This window comes from Aythya fuligula, chromosome 9 (genome assembly GCF_009819795.1).
Source record: "Aythya fuligula isolate bAytFul2 chromosome 9, bAytFul2.pri, whole genome shotgun sequence".
NCBI lineage: Eukaryota > Metazoa > Chordata > Aves > Anseriformes > Anatidae > Aythya > Aythya fuligula.
The window spans coordinates 25,822,149-25,844,788 of NC_045567.1; the positions used below are offsets into that span (position 1 = coordinate 25,822,149).

At 46.3% G+C, this 22,640-nt stretch overlaps 1 protein-coding gene across 1 annotated transcript; it reads right to left on the reverse strand.

Annotated features, from left to right (window-relative positions):
• Positions 1-13,932: 13,932 nt before the first annotated feature.
• On the reverse strand, positions 13,933-18,710 carry SUCNR1 (succinate receptor 1). The gene is made up of 3 exons (XM_032193306.1): positions 18,698-18,710; positions 18,001-18,059; positions 13,933-14,934 (listed from the first exon to the last, which is right to left on the reverse strand). The coding sequence occupies exons 1-3, from the start codon at positions 18,708-18,710 to the stop codon at positions 13,987-13,989; spliced, it is 1,020 nt and encodes a 339-aa protein (XP_032049197.1). The 3' UTR covers positions 13,933-13,986.
• Between the last annotated feature and the right edge of the window lie 3,930 nt (positions 18,711-22,640).

Genomic DNA, 22,640 nt, shown 5'->3' on the forward strand with positions numbered 1-22,640 from the left:
GGCAGTATGAGCTATTCCACAGAAAAAGATTAGATGTAGGCAGCCCAAGGTTCACCCACTTAAAGTAACATAAGTTCGAAAGTTTCCATTAGCTGATTATAGGAAATAAGACATATTTATTTTCTTGGATTTTTTTTTTCCTTAAAAGAAAAAAGAGAGTCCATTTTTTTTTTTTCAAAAGCTAGCTTGCACCAGCTACCACAACGCGCATGGAAATGGCACATTTTAATGATTCACACATTTGAGTCATTTGCCTTATAAGCAGAGGATCGAGGTGTAACACAGCACAAGCTCCCACGCGTGCATTCCCCTCGTAGCCTGCTGCAGACTTGCTCCTGGCTGGTAGTCTGGGTTACATTTGATTCCATACTTTCATTTACACAGGACATTTCTGAGTACTTTTGCTTGTAAACCAGCTTTATAGTATAGTATTTTTGCACATTATCTCACATTTGCTGCATCTGCAACAATTTATATGACTAGAAAAGGGAGACCTTGTAAAAGCTTATTGATTTGAATAAATATCTGAAGTACACTTCAGGGACCTGTTGCTGAAAAAGCAGAAGGAAGCAATATAGCACATCAAAGCACTCCTATTTCTAATTTTATATTAAATTTGATATTGAGATGCTTATTAAAGCAGTATTTTCCACTGCAAGATACACAGTATATAATTTTCTTTGACGAAGTTCTAAACTTCTCTAAAAACCCTCTAACAGCTTGCTAATGCTTGGCATGCAGCTACATGTTTTATAACACACACTCCTATAGAATCCCTCTGAATGTATCTTAGCAAATCACTATTAATCATACATAGCATGAATAAGTAGCAATCTTGTAAGCTGGATACAGTCCAATTGCATTTTAATATTCACTCTATTAAGGAAAAAAAATCAGACTGAGTAGAAACCAGAGGAACCCCCTAACAAATCAGTGATGCTGCTCAGACGTACCTTACAGCGTGGAGCTGAGTGTTTCCCTGTTAGATCGACAACACGATAGTGTTACACCACGATGGGGCCTCAGAGCAACCAAAACCCACAGGAACAATGGTCTGAGCTCCCAGGCAGTCTGCATGGCGCCCATCACAGCATCGCCCCAGTTCCTCAGACACCCCGCTGCTGCTTCTCACCTTGCGAACAGAAACCCCTTAGGGAGAGTGGCTCTCTGCTAAGCTGACAAAGCCCAAGCTGTGCCTGTGGCTGCAGCTGGAGACATGCAGGCAGTCCTGTCCGCAGAGCCAGGAGCTGAGCCAAACACACACCCCTCCCTCTTCACCCCTTCCACCCCACCAAACCCACCAGTGCAGCTCCCCAGCCTGCCCCTCACCCTCAGCCGCCTGCCCCAGGGCACTGCACCAGGACACCGCTGGCATTTCCTGGCCATCACCCACCCAGGGTTCCCCAGTTCTCCGCGACACCATCATAGCTCTTCTCTTGCTTCCTGAATTAGGGATTCTGAAACTGAATTTTAACTTTATACTTCATAGTGTCACCTCAAAGGTATTATAGCCCACCATACTAAGTCAATCCTGGCACTCCGTAAATTCTGGGTTATGGACCAGTTAGAGTTTAACACATTATGCTGTGAGAATGAATGCTGCACATGTGTACCATATGTCTTTAAAATTCATGTGTCATTTAAAAAATATAATTCTCTACAGCTGAATTAGACAATGATTTAAAATAAATAATTTCAATCTGTTCCTGCTAACACACATGTAAGGCTCTGCAGTCTACAGAAATAAAATGAAAGCTAAATCTGAACGCTAAGCTTGAGCCTGGGGCAATATTTTCTCCCAGCTAATTTAGAAAACTATAAAGGTAATATTTTATTATGGAAAGAGTCGTGTGCTTTCACCACTAGCTTTACTGCTGTTGTTTTTGTGCTTAGTGCAGCTCTTTTCTAAACTTTCTATCATGCAGTCTCATGGGCTGTATGTAACACCAGCTCAGGCTTCAGGTTCAACAGCCAACACGTACCGCATTTCAACTCCTTTCTTTCCCTCACGGAGGAAGAGAAGAGGTTTCTCATAGCAGGCTCCTGGATAACAACCCTGCCTGGAGGGCAGCCCTGGCAGAGCGCTCGCTGCAGACACTGCGGTGGGAGCGAGGGGAGCTGAGCAGCTCCAGGGAACTTCACGGGAGCCTCATGACAGAAAGCAGCTACGGGTCTGGAAAAGAGCACAGCCTGGCAGGTGCAGAAGAACGAAGAAGGACAGGTAGAAGCAATTAGGAAAGCGAAACAACTGCACGGCACTGGAGATTCTTTAAAAGCTGTATGTATATAAGGAGGCGGTGGAGAACAGCGTTACCTTGCAGGAGCGAGGGACTCATGTTCCACTGGGCCCGCTCAGCACACACGGGATGCTCGGAGCCTCCACGTTCCCCAGCTCACAAACGCAGGTGGCATTTCTGAGCTTGGGAGGCACGCACACAGCACACATACCACCAGGGACAAGTATGCACTGTATGTCACCAAACTAATGGTAAGAAAAGTCTACAGATGCGCACATGTAAAAAGCCTTAAGGGAAGAAAAGAATTAATCAAATTATTACTACCAGGTATTTACATAACGGAATGGAAGGGATAACAACTGTAAGTAGCTGTTAAATGACCTGGTTAACAAAAGCTTGGTGGGTTCATTTTTCCGTCTCCTAAGTATCCCTCCTATAATGCTACTGGTTGTAACAGATGATATTAAAGGTCACATTGGCAACAATGGGTTTTTAAATCATGCTTTATTACAGTCCTCCAGTTACGTTAATGCATTGTGGCCTGCCCTCCGCTGGGGCACGGTGGCATTCCAGCTCTGACTTCATTTAGAGCACAGTGAAGGATCGCAGTTTAATTTCAATGCAAAAAAAAAAGACTTCACAAGGCTGATCTAAAAACACAGTAGCATGTTTCCAAATTTCAGGTATGAATGTTGGTAACTTCCTTCAACAATACTGAAATAAAAGATGCTTTGCATTTATATATGTCACTGACCCCTCATCTGTGTTTTTAATATGTGACATGCAATTTCCTTATCTCATTCTAATCACTTGCCATCTGCTTAGGGATCTCCTTTGCTTCATCTCTGTCATGCTTTCAGAGTCACAAGGTAGTCTTGACAAAACAGGAGGAGACCATACACAGACCTTCAGAGTCTGTGGACAGAAATACTTGCCTTTAAAAATGTCTGATTTACTCAACATCAGCTACTCATACAAGCAAGAGTATTGCTCATGCTCATATGCTCATCAAGTGAATTTTTAGTCAATAGTTTCTAGCCTAATACTATTACTCAATTTTGTTTTTACATTTCATCATCTGCAAATTCAGTTTATTGAAGATCATGAAAATTTTCCCCACTTCCTGACCTCAGTGTTAGACAAGTCCAATAAAACTAATTTGTATGCCACAATGACTTCTTCCATTTGAAATTAGCTCAAAAGACAATTGTGTGGGTTTGTAAACATAGCAAACAAATTAAATTGGTACAGAAACCACACTCTCCTGCGAGCTTACACATCTGACACGCTGCAAGCATCACTGATTGCAAAGAAGTAAAACCACGTTCCAGAGATGAGCTTCACCCTTTCTCAGGAAAACCACACGGCCCTTGCTGCTGCCAGGCTGCCCACGAAACACTTCGCCAGCCCAAAGGGCAGCTCTTGCTGCAGCCCCAGGGGAGAGGGCTGAATGATGGAAGCAAAGAGGCAAGTGTTAGGCTTGGGACAGGCTGAGTGTCATTCACCCTCTGCTCAAATGAATCATTCTAAGTATTTAAATGTTTCATAGGGTAGACTCCCTTTTAGAAGAGATTACTCAAAGTCGAAGTAAATCCATGGAAATAAATACTCCTTTCTACTCTCTCTTTATCTATGATAGTATCTTCCTAAGAAGCTATAATCTTACAGCCACTCATAGTTCAGGTGACAGTTTCTTATTACAGACATTATTTTCCAGTAGCTTTCACTATAACCTCCCCTCCCAGGCACAAGCGTGACATTTAGCTTTGTCATCACTCGTCTGTGGAAGAGTTCCATGGGGATTTGGAGGAAGACAGCCAGTGACTTACAAAGCAGTGCAGCATGGACATTTCTTATTTTACATCAACTACAAGGGAGGAGGCATGGAAGCAATCGTAAAGCAGACAGCAGGGAAACTGAGGCTGTCATTAAGAGACCAGTGTGCAAGTTAAATAATTATTGCATTGTTGTTGCAGTGGTGAGCATTTTCCTTAAACCTGTGCAGTTACGCAACATGTATGTAATAAAATTAGTCTTATTTCTTCATCTTCTAAGACACTGTGATATGCTGCAATAAGCAGAAGCCAATGTTTTAAAATAAACTGATGACACATCACTAAAAAAAAAAAGGTCAATAACCAAGGATGTTCTTAATCAAGTTCACATGATAAATCATGAAATGACCAATACATTAATAGCTCAATGCTTAATTTACTGATTTGGGCATTTATAATCCATTTTAAGCATTGGAAAATGAAATCCATTTGAGTTCAGATTTTTTTTTTCCAGATCCTGGATGCATTTGCTTTCACTAAAATCAATATTGTTATGAGGCTGCTGTTCATATATATAAGCTTATTCCAGCTCCAAGAAGATGTGAAACTGAACATACCTTTTGTCCCATAAACAGCCACACAGATTGCTGGGAGCCTTGCAGCCCACTCTCATCAGAGGCTGAAGCACAAGCACATCATATGAAAAACCTCGGTGTTAGAGTGGGAACTCAGGCACTTGGGCTGCACACAGCCGGCTGTGGAGCCTGCCTGGCCCTGCGAGGCCACCACCTGGCACAGACAGGTGGACAGATGGACAGATGGATGGATGGTTGGATATATGGATGGATGGACGGACAGACAGCTGCTCCTGGGCACATAAATATATATATATAAAATTTATATTAAATATTACAACAAAATGTTACATAAAGAAATGGCAGATTTCAGCACCGTATTCTGCATGTGGAAAAAAGCCCCAACTCTCCAAGAAGCATTCACATTAAAGCATTCTTTTCTTCCTAAATTGAGTGGAACATTCCATACAGCACAAATATTTTTAAGTCACCTTATGCCTATTGTAAAGGTTTGCTTTTCAAAGTACTTTAAGTGACCTTTTGACATAACTCAATATTGCATCTTTTAAATCACCAAAAGCTACACTTGTGCAGCTGCTCCAGCCTCTCCATTTCCCAGAAGCAAAGTAACCAGGCTGTAATCATCTCTGCTGATCCTCGACAGTCCTTTATTGTCAGTCCCTATAACCTGAATCTGGATACTTAAGAATTATAAGTTTTTAAACTTAGTGTTTTAATTTCTCAGCTTCACAAACAGGAAGCATTACTGATGTTAGCAAGTTAGCAATTTAAGTATGTCATTAGGCAACATCAAAGGGTAGGTTTTGATCTGTTAATATGAAATCATAACACATGGGATTAGCAAGATTTAGGTTATCTTGCTGTTAAATCAAGTTTTTTCAGAGAGCAGTGTAGATAGAAGCTGGGTGCTCTTTTCAGAGCTATCCCCTCTATGCTCTCCTCTTTGCAGCACAGATATTTCACCGAGTCTGCCCTTGCTGCTAAGCAGAAGCACGGAACCACTGCCATTTCTATACCACTTGCTCTAATCATTTCTGAGTCTAAAGCACTTAGATTTGCACAAGGCAAGCATCTGTAGATAACATCAAGAGAAAAGCCTGAGAGCAAACACCACTGAGCAGCCAATGTACCGAGAAGTGTTTGTATCGCATGTTTCTCCAACAGCAGCAAAGTTAACGGTGGCCGGCGGCTTTGAGAGCTGGCAGAGCTGCATCTAAGCGCGCTGCCTGACTGCTTGGGTGCCTTGTGGAAATCGAGCCCGTTCACAGCTTTCTGAGACTCCATATAGTGACAGAAAAGGCGGTGTCCAAGGTGCTTTCATGGCTCGGACCAGCAGAATTCCTTCCTGGCCACCCAGGTGCCTGTGCCGCCAGCCTCACACCCAGTGTTGCCCCCACCCCGCTCGCCCTGCACCACAGCGTGGGGAGCTGGCACCGGGCGGCGAGGACGGGCCCTGCTGGGACACGGTGAGCCCTGGGGCCTCGCTGCGGGGCTCAGTGGGCAGCCTCTGTCGCGGTGCTGCTTCTGGTGTTCCTCAATGGATGTTGGCTTCAGCCGCTTAGCAGCGAGCATTAATCTCTAGTCCTTTTCATTCGCTACAAGCCCGTTTTATTTGAAATTGCTTAATGCTGTGATGCAGCGTTGGAAGACTAATGGCTTTACAGTTTCCACCACATTTGCCTCAGGAAGACATTAAGGAGAGGATGCTGTGAAAGGAGCCATCTGAGCTTTCATGCATCAAAATCTTGATTCAGCCAGCACCAAGCATTAGCGGGAAGCCATGGACGGCCTGTATTCCCACCCCATTTCTGCTTCCACAGCACCACACCTCAAACCCACCCACCTGTGGTACAGGCAGCGTCCTGCTGAAGGCCATTTCTTTTACACTGCCACATGAGCACTGAGTGTGTTTGCCCATAGCTAGACAAACCTGACCGAGCCACGCTGCTTCTCTGCAGTAACTCCTGCATGTCCTGGAGCTGAGGGGCTGCAGTGGGGCCCCCACTCCTGTGGTGCAGCCACCCCACAGCTGACCCCGCAGTAGCGGGCTCCCCACAGCACAGCTTGGATGGAAAAGCTGGATTTGGTTTTTGTAGTTTCAGGTTTGAAGCTTTTTGAAAAGTGGTGCTATGCGTGGCCACAGCCTTTCTCCTTCCTTGCGAGGTTAACGGTTGAACTTTATGATCTTAGAGGTCTTTCCCAACCTAGCTGGTTCTGTAATTCTTCCCACCAGCAAGAATAAATCCAGCTGACAGCAGGTGGGACCCTTCATTCGCTTCTCAACAATACTTGCCAAAACGAAGCAAGTGCCTAGGAAGGACAAAGATATCCTAAAATCACACCTTACAGCTGAGAGGGCACAATTTATTTAAAAAGTCAGCCTGCAAGTTGTTGAACTGCTTTTCTTTACCAAAAGACTTAATTATTTCAACTGGAAGCTTATTTGTGAGACTCTCTATCCTGCAATTCTTGCGTGAACACATCAGGAAGTGAAGTAACAGTGCAGAAATGCATAACATGAGAATAACTTGAAACAAAAACAGCAGTTAAAAGTTCAGCTTTACTTATATGGACTAGCATCAAGACAAGACATAGAAAAGTAAAAACATTAAGCCTAGCCTTGTGGCTACCTTGCCTGTGACATCGCCCATGTGCAACATCTTATCCTCAGGGTGAAAGTTAAGTAGCTAGGTCAGACCCTGGTGTTCCTGATGACTTGCTGTAAAGCTGTTTTGAACAAATAAATAAAAATGTAAGTATTTAAGTGTGTGATTTACTGCACACTTCATATGCCGTTCTTGGACCTTGGGGTATTGTTGAGGTGATAAACAAATAAAAGAGTGCATTTGGCTGGCTTACAGGCTCTTAAAGAATTAAGTTCCTCCTGGGCTTCACAAGGAGTATTTAGCTTAAATACTTTTAGAAAGCGTGAATCAAACTGAAAGTAAGCAAAAGTCAAGTGAATTAATATCTCTGTCTCTGTCGAGGTCAGCAATTAAAAAATGGGCTGGCTGCGCCAGCTGAGCCATGAGGGGCGCGGTGCTGACCCTCGCCAGCAGCGAGGTCTGAGAGATCAGATTCCAGACCTGTCCCCAGCTCCGCAGGCAGCCGTCCTTCACCTGGCCCACCACTAAATCCCCAGCCACTTCAGGCATCCCATCCTTCTGCAAAGCTGGCCTCGTGAGGGACCGCTGGAACAGCACGGTGGTGCTCTGCTCCTTCTGCCCCACCACGCGTGCCAGTGGCAGTGGGCACAGCTCGACCTGCAGCTGAGCGGGGGCACAGCCCTGCTGCTGCTGGCCCCTGGGGACGGGCAGCGCCCCAGCACCTCCACCGCCACCGCCGCATCACCTGAAAGTGGGGCACAGGCCCACTGAAATACCCCTCCCAAAGTGCCTGTCCCAGTCTGCACAAGAAGAGCGTTTGGCTGTTACAACTAAACTGGTTTCATTCTCTTCTGCCACTCAACAAGTCGGACGTGCTGGTCTTCCAGGAGTCTGCTCCTCCGTGCAGCCACAGCTCCACTCGTCACCTCGCAGCCCTGGTGGCCGCCTTGCCAGTGCTGTCCCTCCACCGCTGTGCTTTTACCTTCAGCACCATGAGCTGCAGGGGTGCTGAGGTTTGCTAGGGTTGAAAAAAAAAAAAAGTACACTTGTACATTTTTTAGGCAGCTGCTCTGGTGGAGGTTTTGGAGTCAAGCTATCATTTCCCCCGCCCTGCAGCCCCCGTGGCCAGGACCAGATGCCCCCCCCAAGGCAGACCCCGCTCGCTCCTTCCATGCTGCCACAGCGCCAGCCCGGCACAGCGAGCCCGTGACTCCCAAGGCAGGGCCCAGCCCAGGCCGCTCCCTTCCCGTTTTGGAGAGCCGAGTGTCCCCGGCTCGCGGAGCTGACTCCTTGCTGGCACCGGCCTCGCTCACTGCACGGAACATTTATTTTTAGGTCGCTGACCGCCATTAAAACATACTTGGACTATTTTCAGTCTGACTCACCACTGAATCGCTGTTCTTCTGGAGGCCAAGTTCTCTGTCCCCACCCAAAGTGAAGGAAGGCAAAACGAAACGAAACGAAAAGAACTGGACCAGGACCAAAGCCCTTCAAACGAGCCTCCAGCCACACCAGCGCTCTGCCCAGAGTGGGGTCAGAGGCACCCAGGGAGGGCCCACAGCCCCAGCACGGCCACCATGGCAGCAGGGGCGATTCACGCTGCTCGGCCCCATGTTCACAGCACCCCCATCACGGTCCCCACCTGAGCTGCCACAGGCTGCCCACGGCCCCTCTGCCACGTACCCACAGCAGAAGGCACTGCAGCTGTCCTGCCTGGTGGCAGGGGCACTGGATGGCCAGAGGACGGTGTCACCGTTTGTCCCCACACACAGCCCCAGCAGTGGGTGGGTGCTGCCGCCCATGGCTCCCTCCCGCACATTGCTCCTCCAGCAATGGTTCGGTTTTTAACTCAAATGGGTTCGTTTTTTAACTCAAATTCGTCTGTTAACTGCTCAGAACAATTAAACGGAGACCAAGCACACGTACACTGCTTTAGGATGGAGACATTAGTCTTAGCACCATGAGTAGGAGGGGGGATGAAGCCCTCAGCACCAGGGGACGGCTGATGCATGGCCCTGAGGCAGGGCAGCACATGCAGAGCTCCACACCTGGCCTGTACGGTGAGACACGGTCATTCATGGAAGGGCATTGAGCTTCGAAAAACACAAATGTGCATCTGCAGAGAGTAACTGTATAGGGAGGGAAAAATTCTCCTTATATATTAGCCTTTTCAGAAAGACACTTTCATGTTTTCTAGTCAAATGCCCTTTATTGTTTCATTTTTGCTATTATTAACTGCAAGACAAGAAGCACCATAGTAAGATGTCCAATGATCAGAATTTTCACTAATTGGCTGGGGGAGATGGAAGTAGTTGGGGATTTTTGACATGCTGCTTAACCCACAGTAGGAAGCAGGATTATCTCAGCAAAAGAAAGGGACCAGAGCCTAACGGGTCACAAAATTACCTGAGGTGCCTGGGCTTTGTCTAGGAGCACCTAAGCTAAAGTGAAAATACTTTTGCCAAGTCTGAGAAAATGGTCAGCGTCTGCAGCAGCATCAGAAATCAAAACAAGCTAAGTGGAGCCAGCTGTGGCCACTCATGCAATATTCAGTTTAGGCTAGACAGGACAAAAGCTGCAAATGGGCACAACCTTGAAATATCAGGGTTAGAATTCATATGCTTTGTTAATCAGTATCACCTAATCAAGGTAAGAACAGACTCAGAAATAGAGCTCCACTGGAATAATATTTAAATATTCACTTGAAATACCTAAAAGCTAAAGCAACTCACCTGTCCCAGTCTCAGTCCCAGTCCCAGGGGAGCAGTACCCCACTGCTGCCAGAGGTTGGTTGGCTCTTGGTCGGCTCCAAGAAAGCTCGGGACCTGTTTGGTTTTGCTTACCTGAACTGCTTCACCCTGATAGGAAGCGCAGAGCCGCCTGTCCTGAAGCACGGCTGGCTAACAAATGCCACCCAAATTCCTCTCCAGGTTTCTTCAGCTCTGTCACTCACAGAGGCCCCTTGCCCCATGTTGTCCCAAAGCCAGCTCTCACCAACCTCCGCAGCCTGCGGGGGGCCACGAGCCCAGCTCTTGTGCAGGGGGCAGTGGCGCTCTCCTGGGGAGACCTGTGGGACCTGCTCCCAGAATTGCAGGCAGAAAAGATCCACAGGTAAGGTGCATCCTTAAAACGTTATTGGTGTCTTAATGGAGAAATACCATTTTCCTAATTTAACAAAGGTTTATAACTGGAAGAGCAAATCCAGAAGTGGGGAACTACAGCAGTATCAGAAAAGTACATTAACCATATGGAAGTGGCTGCATTCAATCATAAAAATTATTCATTTGTGTTCAGTTGCACAGACTTTAGCAATATAATCGTGAGAATATTGAACTTTATTCCCTCTTGCTTTTGCTCTAAGTCCAGTCAAGCCTGCTGCAATGCTGTTTCCAGCCACAGGAGAGCACAAAGATCTCGCTCGCTGGGAAGGAGCTGAGCAGACCAGGCAGCGGGTGCTGGAGCCCAGCCTGTGTCCTGCAGCCTGCTCTGCTCCCAGCCAGCACGGTGCTCTGAGCCAGGGCGAGCCTGCAAGAGGTTCGCTCACTGCGCTACGTGAGCTTTCCTGTAGATCCGCAGTTTAACACGATTATTGCCATCTCTTCTGTCCCTTGTGCTGTCTAGTATTAGCGATGTGCATAGCACAAATGTTCTCTGCTAAATTTTCCTTCTAGAAAGAACAGTCCATTCTGCTCAAGATGTATAATTCATTGTTCACTTTCATTCTAAACAAAACAATTCTAAAACTTAGTTATATAAATAACATTTTGTTTGTTTGGCTATATGTTTTTATGCCTAATTCTTCGCATGCAGTGAAGTGAGACTTGCCATTCGTCGTTACTGTCGATATGCTAGTCTGACCTCACCAGTCTGCCTTGAGCAGGAGGCTCGTTTAGGCTAGCTCCTGTTGTCCTATTATAGCATACTTTCACATTATGAGGTGGAAAACATTTCCTGGGATTAAACAAAAGCTAGTTGCTTTTGTACAAAAAATAAAAGAAAAAAAAAAATATATATATATATAAAAGCACAATAGCAAATACCTGTCCTGAGAAATCTCAGAAGATGCCAGTTTTATGTACGGCCTGGATCTGTGAACGCTACAAACCTGTATCATAAATAGTGCTGGGAAAGGCAGTTTTCAAAAGCATTGAAATGTATAACCCTGATTTTCAGAAGTTTTGGGGTGCCAGTCACAACACACAGGCTGCCGGGGGAGCTCCATCGCTGCCAGCTGGGCTGCTCGGAGCCAGCACCCAGTGCTCAGGTCACCCACCTCCCGCAGCTACACAAGTCAAAAGGTGATTCTCTGAGAGGTGTTCCAGCGTCACGGGCACTGTTGTGAGTCTTTTTCCCCAGAAGAAAATTCAATAGATTTAACCCTAAAAATGGAATACTTAACCCAATCGTGGATGTTCTGGTCATAGCTTCCTTTGTTCCGGGCTGGGGCTTTATAATGGCACCCTCAGCTGAAAAATTACTACTTAGTGGTATGTACAATGGTCCTTAAAAAAAATAAAGAGGAAATATTTATAATGGAAATTCAAGTGGAGCCTTATCTATCCCAAGCCATGCTGTCATAACACACGATGGATCTTTTTTCCATCACTGACAGAGCAATTTAGAGATTTGTGTGTGCAGATTTGTTGCACGGCATACAAACAAAGAAAAGAACAATTTATGCTCATTTCCTCCTAGTCAAAACCCAGGTTAACAACTTGCCACACACCTGGGTTCCAGGGCAAATGGTAGGAACAAGGTGGGAGCCGATAGCTAGGCACCGCTTCCCGGGACAGGCTGTCTCCTGGGCAGGGATGGGGACGCTGCAGGGAACAGGCGCAGGGTGAGGCCGACCCCAGCACTGCACCCGCCACATTCAGCTGGACCCTGCAGCACCCCTGGGCTTCTGCAGGCAGCTGGGTGCCCGGTCCCAGATCTTCTCTCCCCCCTCATTTAGCTGAACAGGGAAACTGCAGATATAATCGGCTAATGGACATCAACAGCAATAGCACAAAGGAGGCTTCTGTTTTTTTAACAGGGTGCAGAATTTATTATCAGGCAGTTGTCAACGAAACATTTGCACATAACTGACACACTGGAAGCCAGAAATGAAGTTGTGTCTGATATGACGATGGCTGGGAGTCTCCCTTTGTGCCCACAGGGGTGGCAGCACCACCGGCACCCCAGGCTGTGCTGGGAGGAGGGGGCTGCCCGCGCCCCATGCCCATGCCAGGCTCTTCCCACGCTGCCAGTACTGCCGTGATGTGCCCACGCCGTGCCCCTCTCGTGATGGAAGAGTGGAAGTTACCAAAATAGCACATCCGTGATGCCACCAGCACAGATCCAGCAAAGCAACAGGGTCCACAAGTGCGTTTTCACTTCATGTGCAAACACTGCATAAAACACGTTCTTCACTTCTCAGCCCCCCCTTTTTTTTTTCCTCCAGTTGTCATTCATTTCACATGTTGCTGGTTTTCTTTACGCTTTGATTGCATCAGTCTTTTCAGTATCTGTTTTCTCTCTGGTAGATTTCCTGTAATACTTTTAGCATTTGCTCCGCCTCCCCCCCAGCCTTGCCCAGACAAGAGCAGCTGTATTCACAAAAGCAAACATCCCATGCTCTGACCGTTTCATAGGTTTTTTCACCCCTTGTATTTGAAAGCAGGTCAGTCACTGGAGAGCAAGTTTCTACTGCTTTTATTCTTCCCCACTGCACTGATTTTGCAGGGATACCAGGCAGAGAACTGGCTCCTCATCAGCTCCCATTTCATTACTGGAGCAGTTAACAGAGTCCTAAGCGTGAGGTCCAAGCGCTGCTCCAAGCTGTACATTCTGCTCTCACTTAGAGATAATTGCATTGAAGTTAAGTAAATCTATACTTTGACTTTAAAGCTAGATTCAGCTTGAAGAAGTAAAAATAAGAAAATGTATTGTTTTACATCTTAACTAAGAATTGCCTTTGTGCATCGCTGGGACCTCAACACCGGCCATCATTGGCATTTTGGCAGTCCCTGCTGGCAGTGCGAAGGAACCTGCCTGCGTGCACACACAGCATCACAGCCTCAGCGCTTCCATGAAATGCCTCTAAGGCCAGCAGCCAAATCTTATGGCTCTGCACCCCTTGCCATCATCACAAATGGAAATAGCAACCTGGTCACCACCTCTCTGCTGGCAACACCAACAAAAACTCCACCTAGCTGTTTGCATATCCTCCTTTCTTGCCACATCCTAGATGCGAGCCCAAACCAACCAGAATTGTAAATTGGCTCAGCTTTTTATTCAGAAAAGTAAACCTCCCATGAGCTGCAGAGTTTGCAGAGGGGGCAAGGAAATCACTTATGCAAAGAAAACTCAACACTGAGCCCCAGTCAGCGTTGAGCCAATATCATCACTTCCAGGATATTTTATACAAGTCCAGGTCCAGTTCAGCATCAACTTATGGGTCACAAAGAAGCTGTAATTGAACAATTTTTTCCTCTAAGAAATGCCACAATGATATTTTATTTGGAATATTAATAGACCACAGTGTACTCTGTTATGAGAGCACCGTGTCCCGCTGTCTGTTGTCATTGACATTACTTCTGTCCTACTGAAATTAAATTAGCAGCAGGAGGTTTACTGTACACTAAGGTAACAAGTGCATTTAGAGAAACACAATCAGCTTGTGCATATTCTATAGTCTAAATACAGCTATCTACAAAAATTGCACTGTACATTGGTGAAAATTCTCCCAGTTTTCCTCCCGTCTCCCAGCGTGAGAGTTCTCCTTACTAGTTCATTTGCTGGGGGTTGTGAACCTGGTCAAGAGCTGCATTATTTTTGCCATCAGCATCTCTCTGAAGTGGTCACCCATTAAGAAATAAAAAACAGGATTAATGGCACTATTTAAAAATGCAATGGGTCTTGTGACGATGTAAATGTCTTTGATGATGTTCTGTGTGCACACAGACATATTCAAGGCTGGTATTCGGGAAGCAATTCGGACGTTGCGCATTATGTGATAGGGAGCAAAAAGCAATGAAAAGGTGGCCAGTGCAAGAATGACTAAAGTAAGGGGTTTTTCAAGTGTCAAGAAAGAACTGATTTGCTCTCTCCACTTTTTAAGAAAAAGAAACATCTTCACATAGAAAAAGCACATAATAGAAAGAGGGATAAGGAACCCAAAGATAGTCAGAAACATACTATAGATAAGGCTTTTTCCAGGGTCTCCAGAACTTGCATAATCTAGACATTTGTAATTATTGGTAGACTTTTCAGTCTGCAGGAAAGCCATCAATGGCAACAGTTCCAATATCACCAAGATCCATACGGCAATACACACGATAAAGGCTGTTTTCTTCTTCTGCAGAATATGTTCTCTGAAAGGATATTTTATGAGCAGGTACCTGTCAATACTGACGACAGTAAGGAAAAGGATGCTGGTGTACAGGTTTGCATGCAACAGGAACCTGTTGCTATAGCACAGCGTGTTCGACTCTACCCAGTAGCCTCTGGAGTAGCCGTTCACAAGTACTGGTAATGTACACAGAAACAATAAATCTGATAATGATAAATTAAACAGGTAGATGTTGCCACTTTTCCAGTCTTTCAGGCAGAAAATATAGCCAAGCACCACAATACTGTTTCCAGTGAAGCCTAAAATGAACTCAAGGCTATACATGGTGGAAAGATAATACTTTTCTAGGGTTTCGCTGATCTCACATCTGTCTGTGTTGTTCACAGCCTGGAAAATAAAAAAATAAAATAATAAAATAATAAAATAATAAAAAAAAAAAACATTGCATTGTAAAAAATCATTGCATTATCATTTTTATGTTGTTGCTGCAACAGGTGAATATAATGCACTGCTTCCTTACAGCTTGGATGGTAACTAGCTGTTTGAACTTGAAGAACATGCCTTATGCACAGAAGATTTCTACTTTCAGCTACTGACCAGGGCTACCAAACAGTTTGTGTGAGCAAAAAAACTGCACAAGGATACTGAGGTAAGAACATAACCTGGAGGCATCTGCTGCAGCACAACAGCTCAGCCAGGCTCAAGCAGGAGCAGAGGCTGGTGAGGCTTACCAGCCAGCAGCTCGTCACAGTCCTTGCTGGAAGTCATCTGCCTCCCTCTTACTCAACTTCCGACCTGTGGCCTCCTCTCTCATCACTAAGCAGAAGTCCACTTTCCAGAAGAATAAAGAATGAGCTCATTGGCAGCAGCATGGCTAAGCTCTGACAATATTTCTCAGAATTTAGAAACTGTTTATTAGATCTATTGAGCCATTCGTTATGTACTTCATATGTTTTTGTTGGTAACTCAGCACCAGAATGGCCCGGGAGACGTGCAGCTGAAGCACGCGTCCCCTGCATTGCGACAGGAGATCTGAGCCATCCCTGTGGAAAGAGGGTGTTTCTGCTCCTGGGGCTTTACAACTCTTTTCTCATTTCTTTCTACAAAAAGCCCTTTCAAGAATGGATGGTTAAACTACAGCTGATGAGTAATAGTTGATATGAAAGCTACTGTGGTTAACAGGACAATACAGTGAAGTCCAGGATAAAAATTTTGCTTTGAAAGACTTTTAAGATATTTTTGATGGGAAAACACCATGTATGATTTATTCAATCACAATAAATAACTTCTGCTAAAACCCTCTGCAAAGAAAACGAAATCCCGGGTAACTCAAGTGCTGTGCATGGCAAAGCACCCCGCGTCCCTCCCCACTGCACACAATGGGGTGCAGCCAAGCCCTGAGCCCCTGCTCTGCTGCCACACCCCTGACAAAAAGCTTCGCCTTTTTGCTCGGAAGGAACACAGTCAGTGAGTAAAAAGGAGCAGAGATTCCTAGGAAGCTGCACCACGTGTCAGTTTGCTTGAGGAAAAAAATTTGTTTCTTTTTTAAGGTTGGCTAAACGAATGCTTTCATTTCAAAGAAGCAGAGCAGAATCACAGGTGCTCACTACCCTTCCTCCTCAGGTCAGTGCACACATACTCACCTGCAGTGGTGTTACAAGAGGATGATAAGCAAGAGCTTTCTGTTAAAACATCAGCAAAACAATTAGAAAGCAAGGGAAAACAAAATGTTAGGGAAAAAAAAAAAAAAAAAAAAAAAAAAAAAAAAAAAAAAGATTAGAGCTGAAATCAAGCAAAGTTTCAGCTCTGAATGAGCATCAGTGTGACTGCTGCAAAATCTGCTTAAGCTAGGATAATGACATGATCTGCATAGAACAAGACTTTTCAAAGTTGTTCTGGTGCCTAGAGTATAACTCTGAAACCACAGGTCTTGTGATCTGCCTTTAGAATAAGTACAGCACACAGAAAACTTCATAAAGCTACGAGCAGCAAAAGCCCACACTTGCGCAGCATCCCTCCAGCAGCAGAACCCCGGCAGCCACGAACGCTCCCTGGGCTCCCACAAGCTCACCAGCAGCCTCGCACCCAGCCCTGGCTCATCAGAGCCCTGCGAAGGCACGCCAAACTTCAGCACCAGCTTAGTTACAGAAATGACTGCGCAGTCATCGGCATTTTAAATGCAAGCAATTAGAAAGTCAGTGTATTGACTGACACATTGATGTAGGTGGCTGTTAAAGACGGGCCAGCCGACTTCCAAGCAGTAAGCGTGAGGTAGCGCAAGAACTCCCTCGGAAGCGGTCTGGCCACAGGAGCACAGCAGCTGAGGGCACGGCGCGCAGCTTACCATGCCGAGGGCTGATCCCCACGTCCTGACAAGCACGCACTGACCATGCCTTGGATCTGTTGGATCACCGGAGCGCAGCACAGCATAGCTGCTTTAGCCTCGTTTGCATATGATTCAGTCATTAATGAGTCACGGGCGAAGGAGCAATTTGTTTGGCTAAGCAGCGCCCAGGGGCAGCTTCAGCGGGAGGAAGGCGCTGCAAATTTGCGGAGCCGAGAGGAACAGGCGAGCACTTCCTCCTCACAGGTCCCATCAGAGCTGCCCGCAGCTCGGCAGCGCTGAGGCAGAGCTGCTGCCGGGGCTGTGCCACCAGGAGCACCTGCGGGAGGCCCAAGCCACTAATGTGATTTCGGCTGACACAATCCTGGCTTGGGCTCATCCCAGACCAGGGGCCAGGAGCTGAGGTCCCCAGGCCTTGCTCCAGTGGGCCAGCCTCGTGCGAGCCCCTCGTGCGCTGCAGTTCCCAGTGAAGGCGAGGGGAGTGCCTGCTTCCCCAGACACGTGGTGGGCACACGGCTGCTCGCAACACACTGGGAGCCTCGCGGAGGCTTCAGGAGGGCAAATCCCAGTGTCTGGCCTCCTGATCAACTTCAGCATCCCAGAGAGCAGCAGAACAGGCAGGGCTTTTGCCTTTTGAGATCAACGCAACAGGTGCAATAGCTCAGTGGGGCTCAACAGCTAGCAAGCCAACTCAGATGTTTTAATTATATTAAGTATCGTGCTAAAGAAAAACACCTGAGTTTTATACAGTAATACATCTTAACTTTTCCCTTTTTAGCTCTGTCTCCTCCTCTACTGACACCTTGGTCACAACAGATTTAGAGCTGTTCAGAATACTGAGAACAACTTCTATAACAAGCATGTTCATCCTGCATTCCACGGCAAGTTGTGGTATATTCTTTTTCTGCTAAAAAACCTTTGCATGAAACAACTGAACAAAATATTCAATGAAAATGGTTACAGTGAAAATAGCATCACACGGCCAGAATACCAGCTGTGCACGTGGTGTGCTTCTACGGCACCCAGAAAGACCTGTGCTTTTTTGATAAGGTTTCCAACATGGGCAGTTAAGAGACTTTAATTTCACAATGTTGCCGCAAGTCTGGTACCTCTAAATACTCGGGCAACCAGTAAGTGACCGCTCTAACCTTCTTGAAGAGATCCAGGCCTGGAAGGGAAGAGAGAGATCATTCAGGGTGAGGCAGCCTAGAGGTGCAAGGAGCAAGCACGAGCAATCCCAAAGCACTCTTGCAGCCCGGTGAGCGTGCACCACGGTGTCCTGCAGGGAGCTGGCAGCAGGGGGCCCAGGCCTGGATGCAAAACTCACTGACCTGGCATGAGGGAGACACGTCACTCAGCTAGGAGCCCTAATTCCCAGAGCCTCGTACAGCAGTCATCTGAGAGTGTCCTCGGTACAAACCTGTTCACTGAGAAACAACCTGCTGCAATCATCACCAAGTCAAAAAGCAATCCACCCCTAGTTATTACAGATGTACATGGTGTTTCTCAGGCAAGCTGCTGAAATGTTGCTTCCAGAGATTTAATCCTACAGCTCCCAGTCACTCTGAAGCAAATCTTCAGAAACTGATGGGCATTTAGTCGGAGATGAGGGCAGACTCGGGCTGTAAGTTAATGCTATGCTTTAAATTCATTGGATTCTTTAGCATCCTGGAGGCCTTAAAGAAGAAAGTCAGGCCCATTTGTTGTCATTAAATACCCATTAGCTGGTTTATATTAAGACTGAGGCCTATCAAACGAGCCATGCATATTTAATGGTTTATTATGATGAATTTGCATTTGACTCACTGGAATGCGTCATTAAGGCTGACCTTGAGTGAAATGCGGTGCCTCTCCTGCAGAGGCTTTTAAACAGGAGATGCTTATCCCCACTCAGGATTTGTCCCAGGGAGGAAAACAGAGCAGGGAATTTTCTTTCAGGTTATAAATTAATACTGGGGGAATAAATTTATACCATGCTCTGACTACTAGGAAGCCACAGAAGAGAGCTTTGTGATAACAAGTGCAGTGCCAATGGGCCAGCAACGTGTGTTGCTGCTGCACGCCAGCCCACACAGCACTGGGCAGAGCCTGTAAAGTGTAGCAGCCTAGTACTGCTCCTACCTGTGTGCAAAGAACGGGTAGGATAAGGTGTTTACTTCTGTTTATTTGTCACTTACTTGCGTTAGCCCAGCAGCACTGGGTTTACCCATGTCTCAGGACAAAAGTGACTTGTTTCTCCTCTGCTTCAGGCCCCAAGCCCGACCCTTAGCGCATAACTCAGAGGTGCATTTGCCAGCTCTCATCTGGAAAACCTCCAGGCCTCGGGCTCTGCTGATGGCCAGCCCCGGCACCGCAGAGCCCGTGCCCGAGCTGCGCCAGCCCCTGCTGCAGCGCTGAGGCTTTGCTAAAGACACTGTTCAGAGAGGTGAGCTGTTGTATCTGGCTGCATGGTCAGGTGAAAAACATCAGGAGTTACAGCAGCAGAGCCAGCCTGCTGCAGTGTTTGGCCAAGCCCTGTAACCGTTTTCATAGTGCAGTATATTTGATAGCTGACTAATTAACCCAAGCACAGGGAGCATTATACTACAGGAGCCTTCTGAAGCTGTTTCTGTGAACCAGAAGGTACATTTTTTTCCTCCGCTGCCTTGAAGACACAATGGACGAGTGCTCACCAGCTCCTGAAAGCAGCTGGGTCACAACGTGGGAGTGCGGGCAAGTGCCAGGCCTAGGAAGCAGCAGCAAGTGGCTAAGGCCTGAGGGAGGCACGGAGCACAGGCAGACGACAGTGGGCTTGTGCTAAGAGCACAGCAAGAAGAGGGCTGAGCAGTCCAGGCTGACCCCAGCAGCGAGCCCACCGGCCGGCTCCTGCAGCTGCCGGCCCCAGACAGCACCCCGGGGACGGCGGGCACAGATCTGCTCTACAATTGCTGTGAGCAGACATGCAGCAAGTGCAATAAGCAGATAAAACCCAAATGAATCCACTCCTGTGGATGATCTGGATGAAATTCTGCTTTACGACAGGAACACATGAGCAAACCCGCGGTGTTATGACTGTGTGTAGAAAGTTATTTGCATAAAGTGCTTCCATAATGCACATCTCGTAAGCAACAGCCTCCCTTAGCACTTCGCCATCTGTTATTTGGAATTGTACTAATTATATCCAGGGTGTGAAGATGAGGAAAGACATGAAATTGCCTCAATTATTCAATTAAGTTTTGTTCCCTGAAGGAATAGATCTTTATTAACAAAGTATGCCTCAAAAAGTCTAACAGAGCTTTCTTTGGCTCCCTCCAAGCCACAAAGCCCTTCTTGCTGAGCCCTGTCCATGAAGGGGAGGAAGGGGCACCTGCTGTCCTCAGCTGCTGCATGGGAGATTCAAACTGGAACCTTCCCCCTCCTCTGTACCATATGGTACATACGTATAACATATCACCTATACATACCATACACATACCTATTTCTTTTTGATGAAGCATAAATGATAACTGCATGTAATAGAAGGCTTTGTGAATAAATTAAAAAAAAAAAAAAAAAAAAAAAAAAAAGGAAATCCTGGAGAAGTTAATTGCAAGATCTTGATAAACAGAGTGAAAGAGCCTGAATATCACTATGATTATTTTCAAGTGGGAGAAAAACGTGATTTGGCTAATTAAAATCCTACCTTCTTTTTTTCTTATTGTCTCCTTTCTTTGAGATGCCTTTCAGGTTAGCAACTACTAACCTGATTAGTATCTGGGATAGAAAAATGTATTCTAATTTTTCTCTGAAGACAATTCCAGTAAGTCAGCTAATACTTAAGCATTAAAAAACTGCTTTAGAATTTCCCAAGTGGTTGATAAATAGTATTTGCTTCTCACTTACCAGATTCTAAATATTTTACACATTCAGGCAACTGCTGCTGCACTGAAAAGAATCTGAATAAATGAAGTGTTTCTTCTACGTGGCAGCACAACTCCAAAGAAATAGTAACAGAACAATAAAGATAAACTTCCAGAAATGTACATGCACTTACTGCTGCCAGGATTTGCATGCACAAACAGGCAAACTCGGGTGCGTTTGCAAATAGAGTTACACGCCACTGCTGCATGATAAAGCAATTTTCAGGGAAGATGATCAGTCTTCATGTGCGGGTGACCACCAGTTTCAGGACCAGGAATACAAAAGCCACCGCCTTTGACTACAAACAGCTCCGCCCTTCTGGCTGTGAATACACCCGATTTGTTGCACGGGGGTATTCATTTTTCATAGCTTTAATCCTCAGCGTTACGAGCATGAAAAAAGTACAGGAAAGAAAAATTATCTCAAAGAAAAATACCTTTCAATAATTGTTAAACAGAGAAAATACGCTTAATATCACTGTTTTGTTCTTAATATCACTGTTTTTCCACGTTTGTCCCAGTTAAATGCATCTATGAATACTGTATAGATTCATTCTCTTTCTGAGCACAGTTCCCTAGCCCTGATTATCCTGAGGCCACAGACTTCACAAAGCTGTTAGTCACAGGGACTAACCATATCAGCCTCTGTAGTCACATCGGCTTCCAGTAGGTTTGCCAATAAGGCATACCTGGATTAACATGTGTCTCTGCAGCAGTTTTTGCTGCTGCCAACGTAGCTGTGTCTGGAGCAGTGCGCAGCAGCTGGGATACGCAGCTGGGGCAGGTCCCTGCCCGCAGGTTACCGCACGGCTGTGGTACACGCTCTGTCCTCTGCTGGTATTGAGGCCAGCATGAGGCTTGCCCCTCTTGGTGGGATCCGCAGCATGCCAGCCCAGCTCCTTGGGCAGCCCTTAGCCCTTAGAGGGAGCCTCGCTCACTCCTTGCTCCCAGCACATTCCAGCCAAAGCATCCACAGCAAGTTTGGTAACGCTGCTAGCCCTCTTGCTTAAAAAAAGATTTTCTCCTACCTTGCAGGCACAAAGCCTTCCCAAAGGTAAGAACGATCATTTCTAGAGGTGTCTCACTCTTCTCCTTGCCAACACCTTTACTGCTTTATCTCCTCGATGCCTGCACATTCGCACTCCCCACGTTTAACCACGCTGCATTAAGGCACAACTCCCCCTTCTCCACCACCTCTCCACGCTCCCTTCTCAGTGATAACCACCTGCTGATGGCCAGCCTGCCTCCCCTGCTGATCACTTCCCTACATGTATCCTTTCATGAGCATTGACCAAAGAAACTGAGCGGAGGCAAGGCTCCACAGCTGCAGCTCCTCCAGCAGCTCCCAACAGGCTGCCCCGCACCACAGCCGCCCCACAAGGCTCGGGATGCAGGCAGGAGGCCTCGGGCACCCAGACCCTCACTCAGATTTCCCCGTGCAGCACAGGGCTCCAGGGGCCCAGCACAGTGGTGCCCATGGAAAAGGGAAACACAGCCAAAATGCAGCAACAGCAGCGTAAAGTGAGGATGGATGCCTGCTTCCACACCCTGGGCTCGGGCACATCCCCCTCTGATGCAAAGGAAGTAACTTCCCTCTCTAAATGTTCTCTTAAGCCCGTATTTTTTTGCTGCTTATATGGGAGAAAGAATAAATCAGTAAGAATAAAACAGCAAGACTCAGAGAAAGGATCACCTAACTGAATAAAAGCCAACATGTTTCATCCTACTGACATTTGCAGCACTGGAAATACCCTAACTTACTGTGTTTACTAAAGGATGTTTGTTATTCTTTTCTAATAAAAGGAATACATGAATGACAAGAAGTACACTGCAATCAGAAAAGTTTAATTTTTATATTCAACATAATGAAG